The 26,248-nt window shown below is 35.2% G+C and overlaps 3 protein-coding genes across 4 annotated transcripts; 1 reads left to right on the top strand and 2 right to left on the bottom strand.

Annotated features, from left to right (window-relative positions):
* Positions 1–949: 949 nt before the first annotated feature.
* LOC133307147 (coatomer subunit gamma) lies at positions 950–7,977 on the bottom strand. The gene is made up of 18 exons (XM_061507582.1): positions 7,811–7,977; positions 7,213–7,310; positions 7,072–7,122; positions 6,827–6,940; positions 6,521–6,721; positions 6,348–6,449; positions 5,491–5,598; positions 5,179–5,412; positions 4,672–4,922; positions 4,387–4,558; positions 4,142–4,297; positions 3,976–4,026; positions 3,697–3,837; positions 3,429–3,626; positions 3,150–3,281; positions 2,894–3,067; positions 2,458–2,697; positions 950–1,485 (listed from the first exon to the last, which is right to left on the bottom strand). Exons 1-18 carry the CDS (start codon positions 7,854–7,856, stop codon positions 1,291–1,293), a joined length of 2,664 nt encoding a protein of 887 aa, XP_061363566.1. The 5' UTR covers positions 7,857–7,977; the 3' UTR covers positions 950–1,290.
* Positions 7,978–11,840: 3,863 nt separating this feature from the next.
* On the top strand, positions 11,841–14,958 carry LOC133307167 (ras-related protein Rab7). Its single transcript, XM_061507618.1, has 7 exons — positions 11,841–11,999; positions 12,385–12,411; positions 12,554–12,653; positions 13,130–13,276; positions 13,383–13,463; positions 13,599–13,744; positions 14,636–14,958. Exons 1-7 carry the CDS (start codon positions 11,947–11,949, stop codon positions 14,700–14,702), a joined length of 621 nt encoding a protein of 206 aa, XP_061363602.1. The 5' UTR covers positions 11,841–11,946; the 3' UTR covers positions 14,703–14,958.
* A 1,858-nt stretch (positions 14,959–16,816) lies between these two features.
* Positions 16,817–24,648, bottom strand: LOC133307148 (SWI/SNF complex subunit SWI3D-like). Of its 2 annotated transcripts, none has more exons than XM_061507584.1 (9): positions 24,087–24,648; positions 22,526–23,061; positions 20,491–21,144; positions 20,104–20,270; positions 19,251–20,005; positions 18,910–19,106; positions 18,373–18,816; positions 17,095–17,563; positions 16,817–16,997 (listed from the first exon to the last, which is right to left on the bottom strand). In XM_061507584.1, the coding sequence occupies exons 1-7, from the start codon at positions 24,559–24,561 to the stop codon at positions 18,442–18,444; spliced, it is 3,159 nt and encodes a 1,052-aa protein (XP_061363568.1). In that variant the 5' UTR covers positions 24,562–24,648; the 3' UTR covers positions 16,817–16,997; positions 17,095–17,563; positions 18,373–18,441. The 2 variants fall into 2 exon arrangements, with proteins under 2 accessions (XP_061363568.1, XP_061363567.1); XM_061507583.1 differs by having other exon boundaries at positions 17,115–17,563.
* Positions 24,649–26,248: the final 1,600 nt, after the last annotated feature.

Genomic DNA, 26,248 nt, shown 5'->3' with positions numbered 1-26,248 from the left:
AACTATCAAAGTGGATGCTACTTAAAATGGAATGATGGGCAAATGTAGCTGAGAGAAAACGTTCTGTCAAGAAATATATAATATCAAATTTGTCAAGCTGTTACGTTATCTTTACGATTTCAACAAACTGAATGACACGATAAATTTTACCTGAAATATCTATACGCTAGCGATTGCCAAAACTTCAGCTACAATCTTGTGTTGGACGGAGTTAGATCTATCATAATTTAGGCTACAGAAAAGAGAATGAATCGCACCTCTTTCTTTTAAGGGTTTAAAATTTTTAAAGTTATTTTAGATAATTTTATCTAATATTCATTAAAATACACACACAAAAAATATGTGGAGTTTATGTTTTGAGAAGAGAGAAAATATATATATATATATATGATCTCACACATTTTTTTGAATGTGTTTTGATAAATATTAAACAAAGTTATTTAAAGTAACTTTAGAACTTTAAATCCTTCTTTTAAATGTCAAACACTTGTCCGGTAAAACCATAAAAGTGAGCCTCATATAATATGTCGGTGTTGTCGTTGACTGCAGCCATTGAAGCTTTCTAAAACATGCATCATGTCCTGTCTTAGCCGGAGCATTATGTAGATCACAAATTAAGAGGTCCGAGGCTTGTATAAATAAAAATTATGTGGCCAATATTCTGAATGCACTTTTTTTATTGGGTACAATGACTGCACATAGGTTCAATGTGAGATATCTTCTACTGGATACATGAAGTCGTGTAAGCAATAAAAATTGTACTATGCACTGAATAATCTGATCGTGTGAAAAAAATCTGAAATCTTTTTTTTCTCCCTCAAGTATGGCAAAAAAAAATAAAAAATTCAGGATCGTTTTAGTGAACGAAACCTTTACGGGCATCACCTGGTCATTGAACCATAGTAAATCATGATCATTATACAGAAAAGAGTAGATCTTAAGCCCAAATAAGAGACGTATCTTTCGTACAAAATAATTGCTATTTAACAAATATAAATTCATTAAGAAAACAAATATTATGGCAAATCCTCAAAATTCATAATACATTTTGCTACAAAGAAAATGAAGTATAATCATGACCAAGGAAGTGTACTCCAACAAACCCGACGTGATACCTCTGAGTATCGTTGCTAGTTTAACAAGCATGCAGTGAGTGACAAATAAATTGCAAATACTAAGCCCAAGCGAACAGTTTTGCAATTCTTTACACACGCTTATCTATGTGGCAGTTTAACTCCAATCTCATTAACAAAAAGAAAGGCCAAGTTGAGTCAACATTTCTTCAGTGACCTAGCCGCTTGCCACAATCTCATGAATGGCATCGCTGACAGTTACATCCTCGGATCTGACAGCCAATTTCATTGCAACATCCTTTGGACCATCAAGTCCAAAAGACAACCGCACAAGAACCTTCACATTCCCGAGGAATACACCCGACAATAAGCATGTGTGTGACCTTGAATTGGGTGGGACTACCTCTGTGCCCTGCAAATAGTGAATAAAATTACGAGAAAGATATAGCCTTCCTGGAAGATACCAGTGAATAACCAATAAACAGGCACAAATAAAAGATTCTCTACTCTATTCATTTGAGAAATTCCTAGGTGTCATGAAATTAAAGATATCTCTTACTCTGGCTCGTTTACAAGGCAAATGTCTAGATGATGAAAGATTTGCATCACATTAGAAGTTTCCTACTCCCATGAACACTTTAAGAATCTCTTCTAATCTAGATTCTCAAGTGCATAAAATAGCATTTACATGCATCCATAACCTCCTTGTGGCGGGGTTTGGCAATGTCACAAAGGACAACTTCCAAATCTTTGAAAGGAACTAGGCTGAGAGAACAATAAAATCTTTTATATGCACCAAATGCATTTGCATCTAGATGTTAGTAATATCAAACTCTCAACACTTTGGCTTGATCTCTGTGCCATGGGCATTATCTTACACCCAAAGAACCTAAGAGTCTCTTCTAATTTAAGGTTATCTGAGCACATGTCTGTGAATGTGCGTGCATGCGCATTCGACAGAAAAGCATTCTGCCCAAACAACAGCAATTTGCATGCATACCCACACATCCTTGTGGCTTGAGCTTGGCAATTTGACAATGTTCAACCTTCAAATTTTTCTTAGGAATTAGGCTGACTGCAAGCATTTAAAGTTTTATATGCATCAACTGTACATGCACCTTTGAGTACTATTAAACCTAAAATTTATGAGAAAGAGAATGCCAACTCTTAGTCTATGCACGCTAATAAGTCACATGGAAAATGAATCCGTAATGCTATCTTGATAAGGATAGACAGTAACATTATACTGGTCTTTTGGCAGCATCTAGCAAGCAGAGCATTACATTATGTTGCAGTAAATGGTATAAACGGCTCATAACCATTTTAATAAAATGGGTCTCATAACAAGCATTTACCAAAGAAGCAAATCACATCGTTGGTTTACCTCACAAGGCTGCATGCCAAGAAGATTGGTGACGGTATTTACAGCTTCAGCCAAGCTCTCCCTTGGGCCAAGACCATATTCATCCACTCGTTCACAATCAGGGCCCATGCTTTCCCATGAATTCCTGAAATTAGATACCCCCGCTTTCAATATGTAATCTGCTGCAACAACCTCCAGATCCTCCAGCTGGTATTCATCTTCAACGCCATCATCTTCTGCCTCACCAGTCGTTGGGTCAACCTGGTCAATATTCAATTTATGAGCAGTGATGAGATTTCAACAAAAATACTACAGGTTTAATTTCCACAAATTCCTTGCCAGAGAAAAACAAAAACATTTCCAAGCTTGAAATATAAATATACACATCATGATATATATTGGGGGTCAGGGACAAAGAAAAACCATAAAGCTTAGCAAGGATAAAGGGGACAATTACCTCTTTAACAATAAATTTCAGAACGTTAGAAAATTTTCCAGCTGTTGGTATTCCCTCAGGCTTTTCAAATGCCACAAAAGTGTGCCCAGGTGAATCATAAGGAAGAGATCTGAGAGGCTTGGAGAACACCTCGGAAAATTCTTCTGCTTCTGAAGCATCGACAATTACAATTACCTGGAATATGGGGAAAAATTATACAGAAGACCTGTAGTTGCATTGAAGTATGAAATTGTACAGTATCTATATTAGTCATTACATCTTCCAATAATTGTTCTGGTATCGTGTTTGTGCAGTTGTACTGAAACACAACGTGCTTGTCAAAAATGTGTTTAACAACATTAACTGCATATTCTGTTTCTGCTTCTGTAAGCTCCACAGGTGCTGAGGACTGGTAAGAAATATAATGTCAGAATACAAATAATCACATTAGACCAACAATGGTAAGAAATATAATGTCAGAATACATATAATAACATTAGATCAACAAAAAAAAAAATATAAAATTACAATTGTGAAAGAAGAATTGAGTGAAAACCTTAAAAAGCTTCCCAAAGTTTGCAAACTCAGGAATGGACAGAAGCAGCCTTTCATATGCATCTGCAGTAGATGGGGGGCCACTGGGAGGAGCACCCAAGCCAGTTGGCTTTTTGCCAGGGGCTTTCTTCTCTGCAAGAGGCTGAGATTTGACCTCTTTGGGCACCAAATTAATGTTAAACGCTTCTTCTGAAGACTCCTGCATTCACATTAAAAACATGAGATATGGCCATAGTTAATGAAAAGCAAGAAAAATGAAGAGGATTTACATAGTTTTTCAAACTAGACTCCAGATTGACAAGTGGGATATCAAGTGACCCAAAGAGGAAGTCCTTCACATCTTTATCAGTCTCAACAATTGAACCATCACCTCCAAGTGTGTTCAGATAAAGTGTTGCTCTATCACGAACCTGCAAAGAAATCAAAATCATCCAAATATAAATCAAAGCGAGTAGCAGCTAAACACACTTCCAGGGTAGCAAAAATGTATGATCTCATAAACCACATAATTATAGAGATGCCTTGTAAGATATGACAGAGAAACTTACCTCATCATCACTGTCAAAAAGACACCGCCTTAACAAAACAAATACGCGGGGCTGAAAAGAGAAATTAAGAGATTTTAAAATAATACCAAATATCACCCAAATAAAAAAAAAAATCTCACGAGAAATCTACTAGAGAAAATAACTAAGAAACAGAGGCAAGTAACACCTTTAATGCATCAACTGCAGCACCAAACTTTGCCAGTGTGCTCACAGCACTGGCCCTAACAGTTGCATTCTCAAGATGTACTCTGTTAAAAATATAACGAATATATTTGCTGGGGTCTGATGTTTTTGGACCTTCAACTCCCAGAAAGTGCAGTATCTAAGGAAAAATGGAAACAAAATTAACAACAAAAGGTAAAAATACGAAAGCAGAGAGTAAATGACAAAGGACAAAACCAAAATTACTACCTGGGTGGACAAATAAGTAAATTCACAATCTTCAATGAACTCACAAAGATGAAGCAACCCACTGTCCTTAGCATCAGGGATATCTCTAATAAGAATCACAATTGAATCTACAATTGCTTTCTTGTAATCAAAGCCACCTTCTTCCCTAAGAATGTTACTCAGGAAGTTCATCCTGAAAATAATGAGACAGAAACCAGTAGTTTAGACCAGTTATATAGGAAAATATTCAACTGATAGATGTAACATCTGGGGGAAAGAAACCAACAAAATGACACACATACTCACAGAGCTCTATATTTTAAAGGGAACTTCAAGCATAATGATCTTATAGCTTCAACAACAACAATTTTAAACTCATCAGCAATATCAGACATGAAATTTGTAATCTGCTTCATAAGACGGTCCACACTTGATTCATTTCCTGTCTTCAAAAGTGTAGTAATAGCAAGTGTAGCAATGCTTCTGTTCTGGTCAGAGATTAAACTCTCCATATCAATGTTGCAGTTAGTGACTGCCATTGGATGTGTCATTGCCACCTGCATAGTTCAAAGCCAAACTCAAAAATTATAAACAAAAATAACAGTCAAATTTGACCAAGACAAATTTCGTGACATAAGCTACAACACAATCGGAAAATTTTAATGATTTTCTATTAACTTCCCCAAAAGCATAGTGGTAAAAATGCAAAACGCTCACTCCAGAAGGGCAAGGATTGTCATATATCCTTTCTCAAATTCTATGAAAGCATAAAATGTATGTCTGTTGAAATTAATGTAATTAAGGAAGGTTAACCTTGTTCAAGGTGCGGACAGCAGAAAATCTCAAGACTGGCTTAGAAGAACTTAAGAAGAGCTGAAGAACAGTAATTGCTGGAGTTAATTCTCGGCTAGTTACACCATTGAGCTCTGTAATTGCCTTGGCAGCTTCAAAAATCACCATCTCTGACTTGTGACGAAGGCAACTCTCAAGAAAATCATAGAAGGGGCGGTCCCCTGATTGTGTATTATTTCCTGACTCACGAATAACCTGCAGATATTATGCTACATAAAGATTACGAAATAAATATCATCCCAGTGACATCTATATATAAAAAGGAAAACACACCTGACTTGTATAACGGATCAAAAGGCATTGAGCCAAAGGTGAGCGAACAGTTCCCCTTGTCAAGCTGGTAACCAGCTTGCTAACAGCTAGTCGATCATTCTGCCGTATCTGCAATGTTGTAAGTCACTATGTGTCACTAACTCTGTTCATAATTTATTTGTTTTCAGTGATAATAAAAGTAGGACCCTGAGAAGTTAAAATCAAATTCACATGATGTAGAAATTCATAGGAGGACTTCAGAGGAATAGAATTTGCATAGTGATCATGCACAAACATTAACTCCACAAGACAATCATATACAATCACGTAAGACAAGTTTCTGCTTATTTACCACAAGATGTTGAAAACAATCAAAGCATATACAACCTTTGTCAACTTCAGTAATACAAGGATCCTGACAGATACTCTGTCTTGAAAACTTTTTACAGCGCTATATGATGCAGCCACTTGTAAATTGCTGCTGTAGTTGAAGCTAAAAGTATGAACAGGACTATGCTAAAAGTTTTACCCGCAGAAGATGGCACAATACCATAAGATGGATAGAAAAGAAATCAAATATCAACTTCTGTAGTTGTGCTTCAAGAAGTTTTGCTTTCTTTTATTGTGGTAAAATCAGTTGCTAAAGACTAGTTCATACTGAAATTCAATGAATTTCAATTGTGATAAACCAAAAAACTGACCATGCAAGAAAGTACTCTTGCTACTGCTACATATCGCAATTCCTAACAACCAAATAATTATATTGCAGCATTGATTTACTAAATGATCTAGAAGGATGACAGAATTTTGACTTTTCAGTAGAATTTATTTTAATACACCATAAAACCTTACATTATCAAACCATTCATGACGCATACCTGATGTAGCAAAGCCAGTGCATGAAATTGTACAAGAGCTGCTCTTGATTGAACAGCTTCCTGAACCTCATTGCTCCACCTTTTTACAATCTCAGGATTTGTCTGAAAAGGGGGTCATAAAATAAGCAAGCAACATCTATGGAATATGCAGCTATAAGGAATTTGAATAATACCTGGAGTAGATGAATGCCACTAACTAGTGCTGCACTTGCAACGACTGGATTCTTATCTACAATTGCTTGTTTCAAATACCGCTCAATTTGGGTAAGGAGGGTTCCATCCGTGATACGACAAAGCACACGAATGGCATTTGCCCTATACATATCAGTCTTACTATTCATGTCCTTCATGAGAGAGCTTGTGACAATAATAACCTTTTAAACAAAATAAGAGATAGAACATTCAGAATTGAAGTTTGTAATACACAGACCACATCTGTGAATCTGACAAGTAATAAAAATTGCATGAGAATTTGTAACCTCATCTGCAGAGGGGGAGAGTTCCTTTATTATCAGGTAGACCATTCTCCTTAAACCAAGATCTCTAGACTGGAAAAGCTTAGTCACAGCAAAGAAAACTTCTGTGGCTTCGACCTGTGAAATTGCAGCAAGTACAAATTATTGAAAAATGATTAATAATGACTCTAACATAATTCTGCAAAGTCAATCTATAAATAAGCATGGATCTTTAAGAAAGAAAAATGATGAAGGAAAAACCTCTGGACCTTTGTAAACGTATCTCCCTGATTAAGTAGGTATAAAAGTTTTGTGATAACCTGGAAAAAAAGATAACAATCATACACAACGTCAAAATTCAACCTATGAATGACGATATGAAAACATAAGATAAATAAATAAATAAAAACCTGTGAACATCTCCTAGCATCTAGTTGTGGGTCATTAAAAACCCTGGCCTCCTGAAGAACAGCCCCCTTTTCAATTCCCAAAAAGGGGGAATACTCAGCTGTTAAACAACCAATGAAATCAGAATTAATAACTAAATATGAGCATTATGTCATTACACCAGCCTAACTCGAGACCAAAATGTCAAAAGTTAAAAAAGATCTATACTACATCTATCAACTCATTACCATGAACTTTTTCAAACAAGGAATTGCGCAGAATTAGTGATCTGCACTGCGAAATATACTATATGCCTAGATCAATTCAAGTTTCTACAAACGACGACGAACCAAAATCAGATCAAAAGAGAGGCAAGTCAGAGTTCAAACAACGCACTAATCCAATCCAAGTATCGTGATCTACGCGAACCCTACCGCATTCACAATTTGGAACGGAAATTAAACATTGGATCTGGAACCGAGACAGAGTGATCCAGCAGTGGCAACAAAGGGAAACTAAAATGCTAAGCACAAGCATGGCAGAGAGCAGATCGAATTGCGAAAGAGAAAGGCAGAAAAGTGGCATGGATATTGGTGAAGAAATGAATGAGGAAGGAATCACCTTCGTCGTCACGGTCATCGTCTTTCTTCACGAGCGGCTGAGCCATCGCCGGAGTAGGTGAATCTCTGAGATCTGGAAGCTACGCAATCTCTCTCTAGGTGCCTCTGCTAGTGCACCACTTAAGTTTACAAATGAAGAAACAAAGATGAAGAAGGAAACGCTTCGTTAAGAGGTCCTTGTAGTTGTGTTAGCAGATCCGGAGCGCACATTTAATTTTATAATTTATATTTACCTTATTCACCAAAAATGAAATATACATTATTTTCATAGGGAGATTATAATTATTATCTCTTACTACTAAATTTTAATTGTTGGTTTATGTAAATTTAATGATTGTAATTTATTAGGTCATACTTATTAATTAATTATTAATTTTTAAAAATTCTAAAAAAAGTTTTTAAAAGAATCTAAAAAAAAAAAAGGTTTTGATCACTATTGGAGTGGCAAGATACTTGCTAAAATACTATAAAAACTTAAAAAAACGATAATGGGAGAAAGAACGAAAGCAAAGCCTACCTATTTTTATTCATGCTTTTTGTTTTTGGTACACTGCGTTGTCAATAAAGGTGCTTCAACAGAAGTTATATACTAGCTGAGTTCTCAGGCTATGATACGAAAGAATTATATTTAGTAATTACCACATGGTTAATGTAATATTGGGATCGAGGTAAAGGTAGTACACTTATATTTCTTTTCGGGTCAACGCAACCCTCCAATTTTATCACTCATTCGTTCATGTTCATGGGCTGGGCTGGCCTTTGTCAATAGGTTCGTTTGAGGCCCAAAAGTTCCCTAATCAAAGCATATACGTTGTGGTTTATTTTCATATATTCTAATTTAAAAAAAAAAAATGTAAGTGTTGTTTAGGGGGCGTTTGTATTAGGATTTTTTTTAGATTTATGGGGAAGTAACATTGAGAATCTTATTTGTTCATATTTGGTACAAGGATTATGAAAATTTTCCTGAAAATTTTGATTTTATTATGATTCTGATTTGTGAATATTTTTTAAGGCAAAATATCTTACAGGAATATCACCTCCAATTTTGAATTCCCAGGAGGTGGGAAAAAAATTTAGCCTATACGCTACTAGAGCTTTTTGACCATTTTGTCCCTCATTAATTAATTAATAATCATTTTTTCCCTTATTCAAAACTATCCATCAATCTATCCATCTTTAATCGATTAACTTGAATATTTAATCGATTAAATGGTCAAAACAGGCAAAAATGGTTGACTCGAGATTTAATCGATTAAATCTTCTAACATGAAACAAAGGTAAAATCTCCTCCGTAAACAAAAGCAGAGTCCATGCATATGAAGCAAATCAACAAGTATAGATAACCAAACAAACAAAGAAACCAACAAATTCACCTCTTGATGAGCATATCTCCTACATGGTTTCTTTGTTTATGAGAGATGTCTCTGCGTCCGGATAGTGAATTTTAGGACCCCCAGCAAAATAAGCAAATAAAAACATTGGATTCCTACAGATCATATTGAATTCACATTAGGAGAGATTCTATATGAACCAAGCAAAACCACAGAAATGAAAATTGCGAGCGACTGGTAAGTTCTCAATTGTTCGATTTCCTAAAATTTGGCACAAATTAAACCCTAGAATTGGAGGGAAAACGAAGAATCGAAATTAAATAAAGAACAGGACTTCTATAATCAAAATCTCAGAAAGAAAAAAGCTTAGCTGAAAGTGAAATTCATCAAAGACAAAAAAAGAAGATGGAGAGTTAAAGGAATTAACAATACCCAGCCATCAATGGAGGACCCGTGGGAGGTGATACCGTATTGTAGAAGTGATAAGCAAATCAACAATCGAGTTTTCCTTGTTATCAAGAGGTGAATTTGTTGGTTTCTGTTCTGTCCTTAGGACAGAGATGTCTAGCCCAGTTAGGCTAGTAAGTTGGTATCGGATCTGATATCCTCTCCAAGGTATCTATGAGAGAGATACCCTTGAGTCGGGAAGATCACTGTGCACAGGATATAATGAGGGCGTTTAGCCAATGGAGTGTGTGTGCACAGTGACATCATAACCATTAGAGAGAGAATGTGTGTACCTTTTAGGGTTTGCCCTGGTATTTATAGAGGTTACCTGTAGATAGCTATGCTGACACATCAAGTGGGTAGCTATGCTGACACATCAAGTGGATAGTTGTGCTAACTCAACAGCTCTTTGGATTCCCCCTTGTTGGGCTTGTTACTTAATGGGCTCATCGTATGGGTCCATAACAGTTTCTTTGTTTGTTTGGTTATTTATGCTTTTTGATTTGCTTCATATGCATGGAATCTGCTTTTGTTTATGGAGGAGATTTGATCTTTGTTGCCACCTGTTGGGAGATTTAATCGATTAAATCTCGAGTCAATCTTTTTTGTCTGTTTTGACCATTTAATCGATTAAATACTCAAGTTAATCGATTAAAGAGGGGCAGATTGATAGATAATTTTGAATAAGGGGCAAAATAATTATTAATTAATTAATGAGAGTAAAATGGTCAAAAAGCCCGCTACTAGGGCCAAGTCTTCAAGTAATATTTTCTTCTCGGGCAAATAGGGCGATGATGTCGCCACTAGCGCTAGCAGTGTGTTTTTTAAAGTCACCTTATATTTTTAGTAATATTTGACAATCAACCAAACATAGAATCAAGAAACTTGAGCCAACATTCCTAATAATATTTTAACCTATCAAACAGTTTTTTAGTCACATTTTTGAAATTTTCACTTTCACAACATATTCTTGGTAATCGTGATTCCTAAGCATAAAATAAAATCTCCTCTACTAAATATCTCCTTAATTATTTTTTAAACAAATTTAATTAATTATATTTGATTAATTAATTACTAGTGTAATTTTACCAGCAATCACTTGCAATCACATGCAAGTAGGCATTCCATAACAATATGTGACTATTGATTTTTCTTTAAAAAAATAAAGGGGAAAAAAATTCTCACAATATAGGAGAATTCTTTCTTCTAATTGTGAGACATCGAATTATGTGTAATTATTTTTTTTAAATTTTTTATTTTTAATGGGGGTGGGATCTATCAAATTTTATATCTATGGAGAAATAATTCTCTTATAATATGAGAAAAAAAGGACCCAGAAATTAATTACAAACTGTAACGAATATATTATATTATTATTATTATTATGGAAAAAATATTTGTCATTTAAAAAGAATATAACTTTGTGTCAATTTAGATCCTAATCATTGATTTTCATCAATCAATAATTATAATTTGTTAGGTTAAATTTATTAATTAATTAGTAATTCGTAATAAATTATAATTGACAAAATCAACAGTTAGAATTTAAAATGACAAAAAGGTATATCATTAAAATAAGGGATTTGCATTTGTCATTTAATATGACACAACAAACTTTTCTACACACACAATATTTTGTGGGCCCACACTTTTTGAAAAAAAAAAAGAAAAAAAGAAATTACGACACACAAAACAAATCTCTATAACATTACACAATTACTTTTCCTACAGCATAACTCTTGTAAAACCCTTAAAATAAAATACTTTTCTCTATTATTATTGGGATAGGATATTGTGACACCCAAGTTATGTTACACTCATGTGACACCCAGTCAATCTCACCGTTAGATCGCTTATGTTGATCCAACGGTTATATTTATTTCCATCTTTGTATGGTCATGATTTCCCAAATTTAATATTGTATATTTATTTCTACCTTTGTATGGTTATGATTTCCCATATTTAATGCTTTCACTTTAAATTTGGAAAATCATGACCATACAAAGATGGAAATAAATATAACCGTTGGATCAACATAAGCGATCTAACGGTGAGATTGACTGGGTGTCACATGGGTGTAACATAACTTGGGTGTCACAATATCCTATCCCATTATTATTAGATTAATTTATTATTATTACTACTGAAGCTCATTATTATTAGTTACAGCTGTCAGCAGGGGAATATTCGTCCTTCTAGATTAAGAGAGAGAGAGAGAGAGCGGTTGCAACTTGCATATAAAGTTAGAGAGAGGAAGGAGGGAGTAGAGGTTCAGAGTTGTTTAGCGCAGAAAAACGAGTCAACACAGAAAACTGAAAGCTGTTAGTGTTTTCTTTCTCCGATCAGTTTCATTGGTACGATGCCTTCCCGAAGAAGAACTCTCTTGAAGGTCATCATTCTCGGTGACAGTGGGTGAGTCTATCTTTTCTTTTCTTTATCTCTCTCTCTCTTATGATTTTCGATTCTAGGGTTTATTTTTTCCGCTTAATATTCTACAGATCTCTTTAGTCTTCATACTATCCAACAATACTCGCATCTTATCCAAGTTTAACTTCTTCGTTTCATTCTCATTATTCGATTTCTCCGAAGAATTTTGTCTCTTTCTGTTTTTTTTTTTTTTTTTTTCATCCTGTTGCGAATCTCCGTTTGTGCAAACATTTTTATGCTTTTCGTTTGGATCATAAGAAGCATAGCTACGTAAATCGTTTGGACACTTGCAATCATGCTAAGTTGGTTTATGAGTTACAAAGATTTATGGTTTCTTTTTAACACTGTAATGTTTGTTGATGCTTTGCAGGGTGGGGAAGACATCTTTGATGAATCAGTATCCTTAGGTTCTTGTGTAGTAACTCCTTATTCTTTACTTATTTTAATTTTCAATGCAATTTTTCCTATTGTTTAGTACAGTACAGGGTTATGTTTTGAATATCTATATATATGTATTTTCCCTAACATATATATTTTAGATATGTGAATAAAAAGTTTAGCAATCAGTACAAGGCAACCATTGGAGCTGATTTTTTAACCAAAGAAGTGCAATTTGAAGATAGGCTTTTCACCTTACAGGTGAGTCAATAGTGCTCAGCTTGTTTTGCAATGCATGAAAGTGACTTTATTCTTAAGCCTTAAGACCAGGTAAGGTCGTAGATGTCTGGGATCCTGTGGAGTGGGAAACAGAAGCATAACTTAGAGCCCAGATTTACAAATAGCGACACTTATTTTTGTTGAGTCTTATCTTTCTGATATTACCTAGATGTCCCTATCTTATGCATTATCTTAATGGAGTCTTTCTGGTGGAAGATTGTGAGTTAGGCTGTTTGAGCTTTTCAGATATTACACTACGAGTGGGATACATGTGTCAGAATATTAAGTCTCACTCTTGCAGTGTGCTGTGTGAGACCTATGTAGCTTTCTTCCTTGTTAAAATGTTTGGCCTATTCTACATCTCATATTTATCTTTGTATTTATTGAAAGTTTTGTGTTACATTAGACAAAGTTTTCTTTTTTTTCTTTTTAATTTGTTATTATTCTTAACTTTGCAGATTTGGGATACAGCTGGACAGGAAAGATTCCAAAGCTTAGGAGTTGCTTTCTATCGTGGTGCTGATTGCTGTGTCCTCGTATATGATGTTAATTCAATGAAATCATTTGACAACCTTAACAACTGGAGGGAGGAATTTCTGATCCAAGTATGCCTGTTTTCCTCTCTCAGCATAAATTTATCTATTTTATCTATTATCACAAGCAATGTTGTAAAGATTTTATAAATCTTAAGATCTCTTATCACTTTGGCAGGCAAGTCCTTCCGACCCAGAGAATTTTCCTTTTGTTGTTATAGGAAACAAGATAGATATTGATGGTGGGAATAGTAGAGTGGTATGTTTTTTAAGTTTGATATTTTCCGTGTTCCTTTTCTTCCTAAACCTTGCATAAATCATATACATTCATACTCATAAAACACTTAATAACGTACTGTCAAACAGATGAACACAAATAAGTTATTGTGTGCAGGTTTCAGAGAAGAAGGCTCGGGCTTGGTGTGCATCAAAAGGAAATATCCCTTATTTTGAGACATCTGCCAAGGAAGGTGTTAACGTTGAAGAAGCATTCCAATGCATAGCAAAGGATGCCCTGAAAAGTGGAGAAGAGGAAGAATTGTAAGTTTTTAAGCATGTGTAACTCGTCTTTTGTATATGTGAACACACTAAGGCACAAATACATAAAGTTTGGTCTCTATTATGATATGGTGTTTTGGTTAGGGGTTTGGTCCTAGTAGAGTTCTAGCTCACTATATCTATGTTGTATCTTGAAATTGGAATATATATATATATATATTAGTAATGTTTGATTACAAAAGGGGGCGAATAGGAGCAGTGGCAAAGCTGCTCCTTCATGACCAAAAGGTCATGGGTTCGAATTCAGGAAACAGTCTCTTTGCAATTATGTAAGGGTAAGGTTGCGTACAAGGATTATCTCCACCCCGCACTCGCTAGTCGGGTTTAACGGGAAGTGATTTTTTTTTTTTTTCAGTATACAATAAAAAATATGGATTTGGGGCATCCATTATAAGTTGCTAGCTGATGTTATTTGTATTTTGTAAATTGCATGTTTCTGTTTTTTATTTTATTTGTCGGCAGCATAAATTTTGGTTTTCACTTAGCAGCTTGCTTGAACCTTGGAGACTGCAATATAATTGTACTTGTAAATATGAAGAGTACTAAATGGGACAAATTTTTTCAATAATCTTGAATGGGTCAAGAGGGTGAGCCTTGGAGCACTGTAAGTTTGCTCCTTTGTGACCGGAAAGTCACGGGTTTGAGTGTGGGAATTGTCTCCTACAACAATATTACAACTCCTCTGAGAATCAGTATTGAATATGTTGTTTGTACCCTGCAACTGAGTATCGGTGTATATTCCCTTTGCAGTATTATTTGTAGTTACCCTGAGATCATGGATCTTTTTATTTATTGAAAATTGAATTATTCCAATGTTACTGATTTCACGTTTTGGGTTTTGTTTTCTATGTGGTAATTTTGTGCTTATTGAAGATACCTGCCAGACACAATTGATGTTGGAAACAGCAATCAGCAACGGGCAACAGGATGTGAGTGCTGAATATATAGATTTTCTTTTCAATACAAATAAAGTATATTACTTAAAATGATTCCGCCGTGTTTAGCCATTGCTGTCTGTGAGGCTTCATTGTACATTAAGTGTTTTTCAAGAAACAAATTGGTCCAAGGCTATTTGTTGGGTTCTTGTTTGGTTTGTGTTAATTGTCATATTAGATCTCCTTGTATGGTATTCTGATATTGTGAAAGAAACAGCATAAGATCATTCTGTAGTTATTTGTTACATTGCTTATTTTTCTTATCCTAGATAAACAATATTGTACGTCTTATTTTCATTGTTCTACAAACTTGTGAGCAACCAGGGTGGTTGCAGTCTAGGGTGTACATTAATCACGCTAAGCCAGACTTTAGACTAAATGGGCTAAACTTGTGTAAAATATTTCAAGTTTGGCTTGACTTGTTAGTCTTGTACAAGCCAAATTATAAGCTTGGTTGGCTTTTTAAAAATATAAGGCAAGGCTTGGCTTATCAAGTTTACCAAGCATTAAAAAATGGCACGTTGCACTCCCTAAAATAAAAATATAGGTTATAATTATTTTGTTTCTTTTGCACTCCGTAAAAAGTATAAAGAATGAGGACTTACTATTAGCTGCAAAAGTTTTGATGGTCGATGGTGAACGATGAATGGCTTGGAATGAAGAAAAGAAATGGGTAGAAGAATAACGAAATTTGGCGAATGAGGGAAGAGAGAAGAGCGGTGATAACGAAGAAATTTAGTATTAAAAAAATGTATTTCCAAGTGAGAAGAGAGAACATTGCAAAAAATTTAAAAATCATAAGATATTATTTTATTAAAATATATCAAGATAAATAACAAGATATTATTTTATTAAAATATAATAATATATTAATTTATTAAAAAATAAAAAGAAACTATTTTATTAAAAAAAATATTATTTATTAAAAAAATATTATTTATTAAAAAAAATGAGCCAGGCTTGGAGGCTGAGGCTAAGCTTACTAAAATCACCTTGTGGCCCCATTTTTAAATAAATCTTTTGATGAGCTCCAACATATGTTATTTTTAAAATAGGTCCAAGTCTGGCTAAGTTGTATGCCCCTAACAAGGCTCTGGTTCATTTACACCCTAAGTTGTGGTTGTATAGAGCTTCAGCTATCAAAATTCTCTTTCTCTCTCTCTCTCTCTAATATTCTAGAGTTCACAATGAATTCTTCAAGAATTGCTCCTCAGTAATCTTTTATTGGGTCATTTAATGATAATATTTGATGTTGATTTGGTTTATGTATTGCTACATAGTTATAATGTTAAAGTTTTTTTTTTTCTCCATAAATTTTTTAGAAATTTGTCAGCTGACATTGAGATTTTTTTTTTCTTCATATTATAATTAAGTACTTTCCATAATAAAAAATAAAAATTTATATCCTTTAAAAGGACATATATTAAACCCATAAAATAAATAAAAGCGTCCAGGCCTACGATGTCCTTAGCTTCGTGTTTAATTAAGGCGAGGAGATTCGCCCACTGTTATAATGCAAACAATGTTTCATGGATTCCTTTCATCTTCATCCTGACAGATGTTTGGGATAAGGCTTTCTCAAATTTATGTAAATATTGCTTGCGAGGAATTTTCTTTAAAGGGGTGTTTGGTAGGAGGAAAAAAAAAATTTGTCTGAAAAAAGAGGGTAGGAAAAAATATGTGACCATGTTTGGTAAGAAGAAAAGTTACTAGGGGTATGAGAAATTTTTATCCTGGTGGTAAAATTTTACACATAACATAATTAAAATTCATCCAATTTTCTTGAAAAAATTTTGACGTACTAAACACTTTTTTTAACTTACCCAATAAAAAATTCTTTCCATCATATTCGGAGCAGATTTATTTTTCTGATAAAAAAAATTTCTCCTATGCCCCTTAAAGATTAAGGGATCGGGAAAAGGTTTGACGAAGACGAGGTGTGAAAACGTTTCTGTATAACTACGACTTACAGGGCACAGACTAGATGAATTAGTTTTTCAACAAAGTATTAAACAACTATATGATTCCCCAAAAAGAAATTCAAAAAAAAAAATTGAAATAAAAAAATAGTGAATCACATTTATCTGCGAGTACGTAAATACATCATCAACTAATTGGGTCGGGAGTTACGAGTATGTAAATATTGTTCATAAATCATAATTATTGTCGGGATGGAAGATTGCTAAGGTTTCATGGAGTCGTGCATGAATTGTGAGGCTGAAAGGATTTTTACATAAATAATGGCCTACAATTTCTTGGTTTTCTCTCGCTTTGATCTTAGCGAACTCCAGGCAGCAATACTACAAAACAAAGGCAAAGGAATAATGAATACATGCGTAATATTAGTACGTCAGGTAGCAACTAAGAATAAACATGGAAGCAGATCCTACGACATACGGGAATATAATAAAATGGACCTGTTAAAAGTCCGCTGAAAAGGGAGGTTCCTCGACCTACAAAGTGAAGTGGGAAAGGAAGGTTGAGATGCATATCAAAATAAAGAAATGATAGGGGAAAAAGAAACCATCTCGGGTAGCCAATACTTGTTTTGAGCATCCCCAAACAGCTATATATTCTTTATAAAGTAATACAAATTTCACTATGCTCTATCCAAGAATGAAGTAGTGAATGGCATGTAAGTTACAGGACAACAACTATCCACTTGTTCAAGTTCAACGCCTCAAAAAAAAAAAAAAAAAAAAAAAACAATCGCTCTACTATTTCTATTACTCCGTCCTCTCATCTCTGGCTGCTCCTAATAACGGGGAAAAGATGAGCTTCAAATGCACTATTCTGGTCACTGAATTCCCAATAGTTGTCAATTTGGAGTTAGTCCTAGCCAGCACTTGACCTTTGAAAGAAATGGCTGGATCAAAAAATTACCATAGGTTAATAATGCAAACAACAAGTGTTAAGACTAGAACCAAGCAAGTATTTAATGTGGTAATCAAGTTATTTGGCTAGTAAAAGTATTTCACAATATTGGTCAGTATATATTTGGCATTGTCCCAGGGCAACCAAACAATTTGTCAATATAAAGAATAAAATAAATAAAGATGGAAGAGGCATCCGTTTTATTGCGACCAATGAAATTCTCCTATTGGCCAACATAAAATCGATTAGCTTCTCCATGAAAACAACTCTAAAAGGTATTCCTTAGCCAAAAAGGAGTCAACTCATCTCTAGAGCATATATAGTTCTAATAGAAGCATGCGCACAATGAATGGAAAAATAAAATAGAACGGATCTAGTACTGTTTCTATACAAAAGAAGTACTATGGTTTCATTTCAGTTCTCGTACATCATACTTGATCAAACCTATTAAATGGAATGATATTGTAAGAATGGGGAGTTGAGGGCAATGTTGCACCAAAAGGAGAGGCGACAAAATCCATGACTTCCATCATGCTGGACAGCTATTATTCTCAAGTTGAAATATTTCAAGTTTTAATCTACATAAACTTACCAAATATTCTCAAGCTGTATTCCAAATGTTTTACTTCCTTAGCATTTCCTAATTCTTGTCCCTTTGCTTAATTTCTTTTCTCTGTTACTTGTTTTAAAACACCCGCCATTGACTAAATTATTCTAATAATATTCAACTGAGGTACTCTAAGCAATATACTATCATAAACTAACAAAAAAATCCACAACAAAATGAAAATGCATACTCACATTGTCAAAATGGTGGCAGGTGATCAATAAGTAAGAAGACAAGAACTTTTTCCCATATTTACTCAATATTTAGCGTGTCCCAACAGAAGAAAGCTTTTCCTGGCTGGATGGCCGAACTGAATTTCCAGCTGCAGTTGCAGATGCTAATGGGTTTGGAAGAGTGGTAGCTACAGTGCCCACCGGTCTAGAAATCAGTGGCCTTTGGGGATTCATCATGATTTGTGATCTTGGGAGTGAGTTTGCAAAATTGATAGGAATTCTATTGGTTGGTAAGGATGGTGTTACGCCTCTAGATGAGGAAGCTGGTATACCAAGCCGGGACGCAATTATTAGAGCACGCTCATGGTAAAGCCTACGCCGTGACCGCTCCAAATGCTCCTTTACCCTCATCACCACATTCTCCACATCATTGAAAAAAGCCATTTTTGTTTCCAACTTATGCAACTGTTTGTAAGTATATGGAAGTTACCAAGAAAATCAGAGGAAGAGAGCATATAAATACAATGCAATGAGAGCTTTACTAGACCATGAGATTACCTGCTTTTCTATCAATGAAGAAGTAAGTTGTCGGATTTGGTCTTCTTCCAGATTTGCTAGAAGTTTTGCCTTTACTGCTGCTGCAGCAAGCGTAGAAACTGCAGCACGTTTCAATTTCTCAGAACTGTTATCCTGTTTAGACTTTGTACCAACATCTTTCACTGTTGTGCCATTTTCTGCATGATCTTGACCTGCCCCTGTATGAAGGACTAAAATTGTATTATGACAAACACTAATCAATTACTGTGTCAGACCTTGATTGCTCCAGTACATCTCTTATAAGTTATAACATTTCATGAATATTGTGTATAAGTAAATGACAGAGAGAAAGAGAGAGAGACCTGTATTTGCGTCATTTTCAGCACCAGAATTTGATCCAACTGGATGTGAAGGTGATATCATATCTACATCCTTTTCCGTCCCATTATATTGGGATGATGTTGATGTAGATAGTGGCTGGGATTCTATCTTCTCTAATGGCAAGGAATTAGAAACCATATCAACATCCATTACTGAGTCTGTCGGTTCCAGAGACTCACCAACTGAATTTGTAGAAAGTGGTTTTTGAGGCATGTCTGAGGGCATAGAATCAGACACCATCTCGGCAGATTTTGGTGTATCTGATGGCTTTGGATGCTCTTCCGGTATATTGGATTTAATTGACTGTTGGAGTTCTTTCTTTTCTGATGGAAGAGAATCAGATGCATGCCCGTCCTTTAGTTCCTCTACAAGATGGCAAGGTTCTTCTATCAGAGTTTTCTCCTGAACCTCCTCAGAACTAGGTGGAATTTCAGCCTTGGATGTTGAACCACCTGAATCATGCATAGCGCCCGGTGCTTGATCATTGGGTAGCTTTGAATTGCTGGGATCATTACAATTGCCGAGCCCACACTCATGATTAATAACTGCTTTCTCCTTTGAAGAAATTGGTTTATCTGTGGCTCCATCAGCTGTAGAAACCAGCTGTCTCTTGTCTTCTAAAGCATTATTTCCAATTTTCATGTTATTGTGATCATTTGGTAAATCTTTATCATCTAACATCGGTTTATCCTGTTTTACATTTATGTCATCCTGGTCTCCCTCACTTTTAGAATCCCTATGATCCATTCAGACACAACATTGTAAGTCTCAATCAACAACAATTGGATAGTTATGGAACTGCCAAAATGCAAACTCTCCACATAAACCACATACCTCTCAGAACTACTTGGTTCCTTCTTATTATCTGGTGGATCTTCCAGAAGAAAGCAACACCTTGCAGCAAGCTCAGTGCCAGGATAATTTCCAGACATGGATTTTAAGGAGCTATGAGCTGAAGCAACGGCCAAATCAGAACCCACCAAACGTGCAAGGAAAGCTGCCTGCAGAAGAAAGCAACATAACATAACTCGGCAAGAGGGAATGCATAAACAAGGTCAGAACCAGCATTTACAGCTAAATATAACAATTAATCCAAGATTTTTTGTTCTGAAGAGAGGATGCTTCCATTAAATAATTCAGACTAGATACTTTAGCCATACCCAAAAAGCAAAGAACCAAAAGTTCTGCTGTTCATACACCTAAGCTAAACGTTTAACTTACCAATGCCATGACAGGATTACCCACTTCAGCAAATGAAGATGGGCCTTCAGGTCCAGGAGAATAACCAACCGCTGCAAATGCTTCCTTAAGAGCATTTAGAGCACAGTCCTTGCCTGCATCCTGACCAAATTTCACTTCAACAGCATCTTCTTCTGATTTAGAAGTTCCCTCACTAGTTTTCTCATCACTACCATCTTGTAACTTTGGAGCCTCCTGACTAACTTTCACTTTAACATCTTCAGCCTTAGAAGTTTCATCATTGCCTTTGATGATATCACTAGCGTCATTCTCTATAAATTCTGAAGCATCATTGTGCACAGAGGAATCGTTGTTTTTTGCAGCTGGATCTGCAGTTTCTTTGCAACCAGCATCAATATCGTCATCACAGTCAACAAAGGTATCCTCAATTGGCATTTGAACAAAGTGCAATATGCACTGAGCTTTTGATTTTGTTCCAACATGTTCTGCAATTTCATTCCAATTTTCTTTATAAAGTTCTAGTGCTTCAAGGAGCAGAAGGGTCTCCTGATCAGACCACTTTCCACCACTGACCCCTGCAACTTCAGCTGGTTCCATGAGTATAAAATCCAACGAAGACATGCCAGAGCCAAATCTTCTATTACTAAAGCAGTCGGTACATAGGTCAAAATCTGCCTGTCAGTCACATCACAGAACTGATAAAATATACAACATGAAGTGGAGAAACAAATTAAATAATCATCAATTACCTACATTCCAGCAATACATGAGTGATAATTCAACAAATAGTCAAATAGTTAACCAGCTTGTCGCCAACAAAATTACAAACAACCATTACAACAAGAAAATCAAGCAACATAAACAATGACCTTTTAAATCAGCAAACACTTGGCCTCTCTTGATGAATGCAATTCTTTGTGAGTTCACTAGTATTTGAAATGGTTCCTCTATGGCTTAATGAAATTTTCCTTTTTAAATCAACAATTCCACTACTCTAGAAATGTTCCTTTAGGGCACTTGATGAAAAAATATTTTGAAAGATCTAGTTCAATTCAGATAAGATTGTAAACTGAATACGTGCCATAGAGCCACAAAGGTAATTAACACAGTCTTTTTTGGAGACATTAGCAATAAAAGTTACCAAATAAGATTCCCAGAAGCAAAATGTGCTAATAGTTAAACTCATCATGATGGAGGGAACTAAACTACAAGTACATCAAGCAATGGAAAAAATGATACAAATTTTATAAGAACAACAGGTTTAGGACTGTTAGAATAGATATGATCAGATTACTTCCTATCTTTGTAAATATTCTTTTGGATTAGTTCTGGGCTTCTCACTTAAGCCCATTAGGGTCTCTATATATTGTAACTCTTTGTATCAGATTAATACACAACATATTATTTCATATTCAAGTTGGTATCAGAGCCTTGTGTCCCAGGTTCGATTCTCACCGCCCCCCACATTATTTCTAGTGGAATTTCTTTCTTCGCACAGGTAAGGGGGCCTGTGCATTGTCCACCCTTCAAGCCCAATGGGCTCTCGTGTGAGGGGGCGTGTTGAGATATATAAAACCATTCATGTATCCTCACCCAATAGCTTAAGCTTTTGAGTTGAATTGATTCTTTACATGGTAAGTAATCTAATCATATCTAATCACTTCATGGTATCAGAGGCTGGTTCCGATCCAGGGACTTGTGGGTTAGAGGTCCTCGGGTTGAATTCATTTATAGCAAGCTTGGTGCTCACAATATATACACACCAGCTTGAGGGAGAGTGTTAGATTAGATATGATTAGATTACTTCCTATCTCTGTAAATATTCTTTTGGATTAGTTCTGGGCTTCTCACTTAAGCCCATTAGGGTCTCTATATATTGTCACTCTTTGTATTAGATTAATACACAACATATTATTTCATATTCAAGTAGGACAACAAGCATTTGAGTAGTATACAAGGAAGTATAACTCAAATAAATTTACTTCAGGTTAAGCTAAATCTTCAACACATCACTAAATTAGGCACTTCAATGACTTATTCAGTTATAATGAACAACCTGCTTCTGGCAATGGTAGCGTTTGCGAGAACAATCAGCAGAACAAGAGTTGCAATGGTACTCAAGCATCTCAACTGCTGGGCCCTCTTGTTTCACCAACTCTTCAGCAATTGTAGACTCTGGAAACAAACCAGAGTTCAGGGCTGGAGTCATTAGGCTAGTCTTTTGAACAACAGGAGGACGTAATTGGAGATTTTCAAAGTGATACAATTTTTCAAGCAAGGAATTCTTTTCTGCTTCCCCATCATCACTGGTGCTGGCCACAGCAGAATCCACAGAAGGGAATGGGTGGAAATTAATTAAACCCCAATAGTCCAGAAACTCCATTATCTCTTGCCTAGCATCCAAATCTCCAACATTAAGCTCTGACAAATCTTTTAATTCAACCTGTATGCTTGGATTTGAATGAAACTTCTTCATTATCCAATTCCGTATCTCCATGTATATATCATGAGTCCGATTTTCAGTTTTGCCATTAAAGAAAGAAGGCAACATACGCTTCTCAATTGGATGGATATCTGACCACGAAAACCAACCTGAAATTCCATCCAAGGATAAAATGGATAATTCAATAATAAAGCTTTTATCTTCAGGTCAAAGCTAGGGTTACTGCAATTAAATATTGAACCAATGGAAAATCAACCACCTAAAAATTAAATGATTTCAAGATTTAAGGGTAATCCAAAGGGACTCTTGGGTCACCAAGGATTTGCATGACGGCATTACTAATATATTGTTGGACAACAGATGCATTGTAATTAGAGCTAAATGATATGTACATATGCAATTAGTACTTATATTATTCCTTTCTCTAGGTTCTGCAGCACACTTACTCCCAGTAGTATGGATGATATGATTTGTATGTGGTTTCTTCTTTTTTGGACTTAAGAAAGTTCAGATATACTCAGTCAGTATGCACACAGTTCTTCCTGATCTTCCTCACACTTATCTACTAAAGACAACAGTCCATAAATTATTCAAGTCAAAAGCTCAACATAAGGATCACAACAACAATAATCTTGTGAGTTAAGCTCTATTATTAAGGTGGGAAAACAGTATGAAAAAGACGATTCATTAGGTAACCTAAAACAGAAAGCAAGGAGTTACATTATCATCAATTATTTTGCAAAGTAACATCAGGTCAGCTTGGCCTAATCAAATTTCAGAATTTAGAAAAACCACACACAATTTCCTGTACCAACCTGTTCTTTTTTCTAATACTACTGTAATTTAAATTAAATATACGACCAGGGTGGGAAGGCAAAAAACACCTCAAAATTTCAAACAACTACACATACTTGGGGCAATGTAATTTAAATTGCTAATACCAGTAGAATTAGAAAGAAGAGCAAACTGGAAATGATAAAAACTCGGGCAGACAGAATCTATCATATGCCAATTTAGCTGAATCAGTCGTTTGCAGAACATCAAGCGAACAACAATCTAATAAAGTCAAATACATAATGTGTTTTACACTATTCATTGTAGCGAAACCCGAATTCAAGTCCCAAAAAACTAAACGCAAACAAATTAGGGTTCGACAATAAGCACAAAGCCTCACCACAATGAGTCGGAACCACGTGAGCATTGGTACCACGAGATCTGATTGCTTCGAATTCCGCTTCGATCGCAGCTTCTATAGATTCCCACTCGCTCTCCTTCTCGAGCTGCTCCGCCAGCGCCACCGAGTCTCCACCCAAAGCCTGGGTCTGAGAACCACGTTCCGAGTGTTTCACCGCGGCGGGGGCAGAAGCGGAGCCGCCGCCAGCAGCCGAATACAACGCGGCGGAGGAGAGGTTGCTGGGGATTTGCCGAGCCCTAGTCAAGGGACCATTATGGAGGGGAGGAGGGTGAAGAGGCGATGCCTTCTCGCGTGTAATGCGTTTGGAGGGCGTCGACGAGGAATTGGAGGCGTTGAGAGCGCTGGCCTTCCTCTTATGGCTTCCGGCGCGGCGGCGCGAGGATGCAGGCTCCGACGCCGGCGAATTGACGGTGGGAGGAGGGTGAGACGCGGCGTCGCGGCGTTTCTCCTCCATCGAGATGAGAAGGTCTTAGGGGAAAATGGTTCAGTGCGACTGTGCTTAGCTTCCTAACATATACGTCATCACATCGCTCATTTGCTACTTCCAGATTCGCCTTTTGCTGCTTACACACTCGACAATTGCGATTGTGTTTACTTTTATTGAACAAAATGCTCTCTTACTCTATTTTTTCTTTTTCTGCTTTTTGGTATGAAGCTCTCTTACTTGGAAAAATCTGTAGTGCAAGTTCAGTATATCGGTAATTTATTTATATTTAGATAAATTTTGTGCAAATTTTTAGAATATTCTAAGATAAATAAATTATGAATGCACTGAAATTTTATCCCTTGTTCTAGCACCCATAACTATTATTAAATATATATATATATATATTTATATATATATATTTATATATATATGAAAAAATATTTACTTTAATTAAAATACAATTTAATGTTCAAAAATGAAATTCACAAATGAATCATTGTACGTACTGGTTATTAAAAACACAAGTTTTAATTTACAAAAAAAAAAAAAAAAAAACAAAAACAAGTTTTAGAAAAATATGTTAAACAATTCTAGGATAAATGAACTACCGATACACGGAATTGCACTAAAGTTTTAGTTTTGTTCTTTGTTTCTCTTACTCAATAACACCCATAACTATATATATATATATATATATATATATATATATATATGAAAAAATATTTACTTTAATTAAACTACAATTTAACTCGATTGATAAGTGAATTGTGTCCCAAGAATGAAATATGTGTTCGATCCTTTGCAGATGCTCTTTAGGTCAGAGATGAATACCCTTGCACTCCAAGCCTTTGATGAGAGGATTAGTATTGCCCTTGCTCCGGTAATAATGGTTCAATGCATTTTCTATTTCAACGAGGAACTAATTTTAAAGCCGTATTCCGAGAACAAGGTGACTGAACAAGATTGAGTGGGAATATCTTCATGAAAATTTTAAAAAATAAAATAAAAAATTACAATTTAATGTCCTAAAATGAAATACACGAGTGAATTGTTGTACTAGTTATTAAAAACACTAGTTTTAGAAAAATGTGTTAAGCAATCCACCAACTTATTACAAGTTTATGATATGTACATGAATCAAAAATAAGAAAATCATACGGCAAAAATATTTTAACTGTCATTGTGCAAGTAAATCCAGTTTCACATTAATGCAACAATAAATATTACTAGCATATGTTTGTGTTTTATATATATGATAAAGTCATAAATATATATATCCTAATTAAGTCATAAATAAAGGCTTGTAACATGACTAAAGAAAATGTTAATTATACATTATCTCTTACCTTTGTACAAGTAATAAAATCAGTATATATAAATATAAAAAAAAATGAAATAACCAAGTAAAAAAATTATATTAATCTAAAATGATACGCATAATTAAGTAAATCTACATGACATTAATTATTCGGTTGAAAACTTACAAAGAAGCGAGAACAAGTATGGTCACAGACTCACAGGTCAGTGGTGTGAAGGATAGGCAAGAGAAAAAGCGAAAATCAAGAGGATAATCTGAAAACAAAATCACAACAGTATTAGGATGAAATCATTGATGGCTCAATATTACACATTCCTTTGCACGAGATAATGATTTCACGTGGGTATGTAGTTGAAAAACTTACATTTTAGATTCCAGTTCCACTTAAACCAAGTT

Source organism: Gastrolobium bilobum, unplaced genomic scaffold (assembly GCF_033153095.1).
Source record: "Gastrolobium bilobum isolate Gb01-03AN ecotype WA unplaced genomic scaffold, APGP_CSIRO_Gbil_v1 utg39213, whole genome shotgun sequence".
In the NCBI taxonomy this organism is placed as follows: domain Eukaryota; kingdom Viridiplantae; phylum Streptophyta; class Magnoliopsida; order Fabales; family Fabaceae; genus Gastrolobium; species Gastrolobium bilobum.
This window is presented reverse-complemented; position numbering and strand designations above follow the sequence as displayed.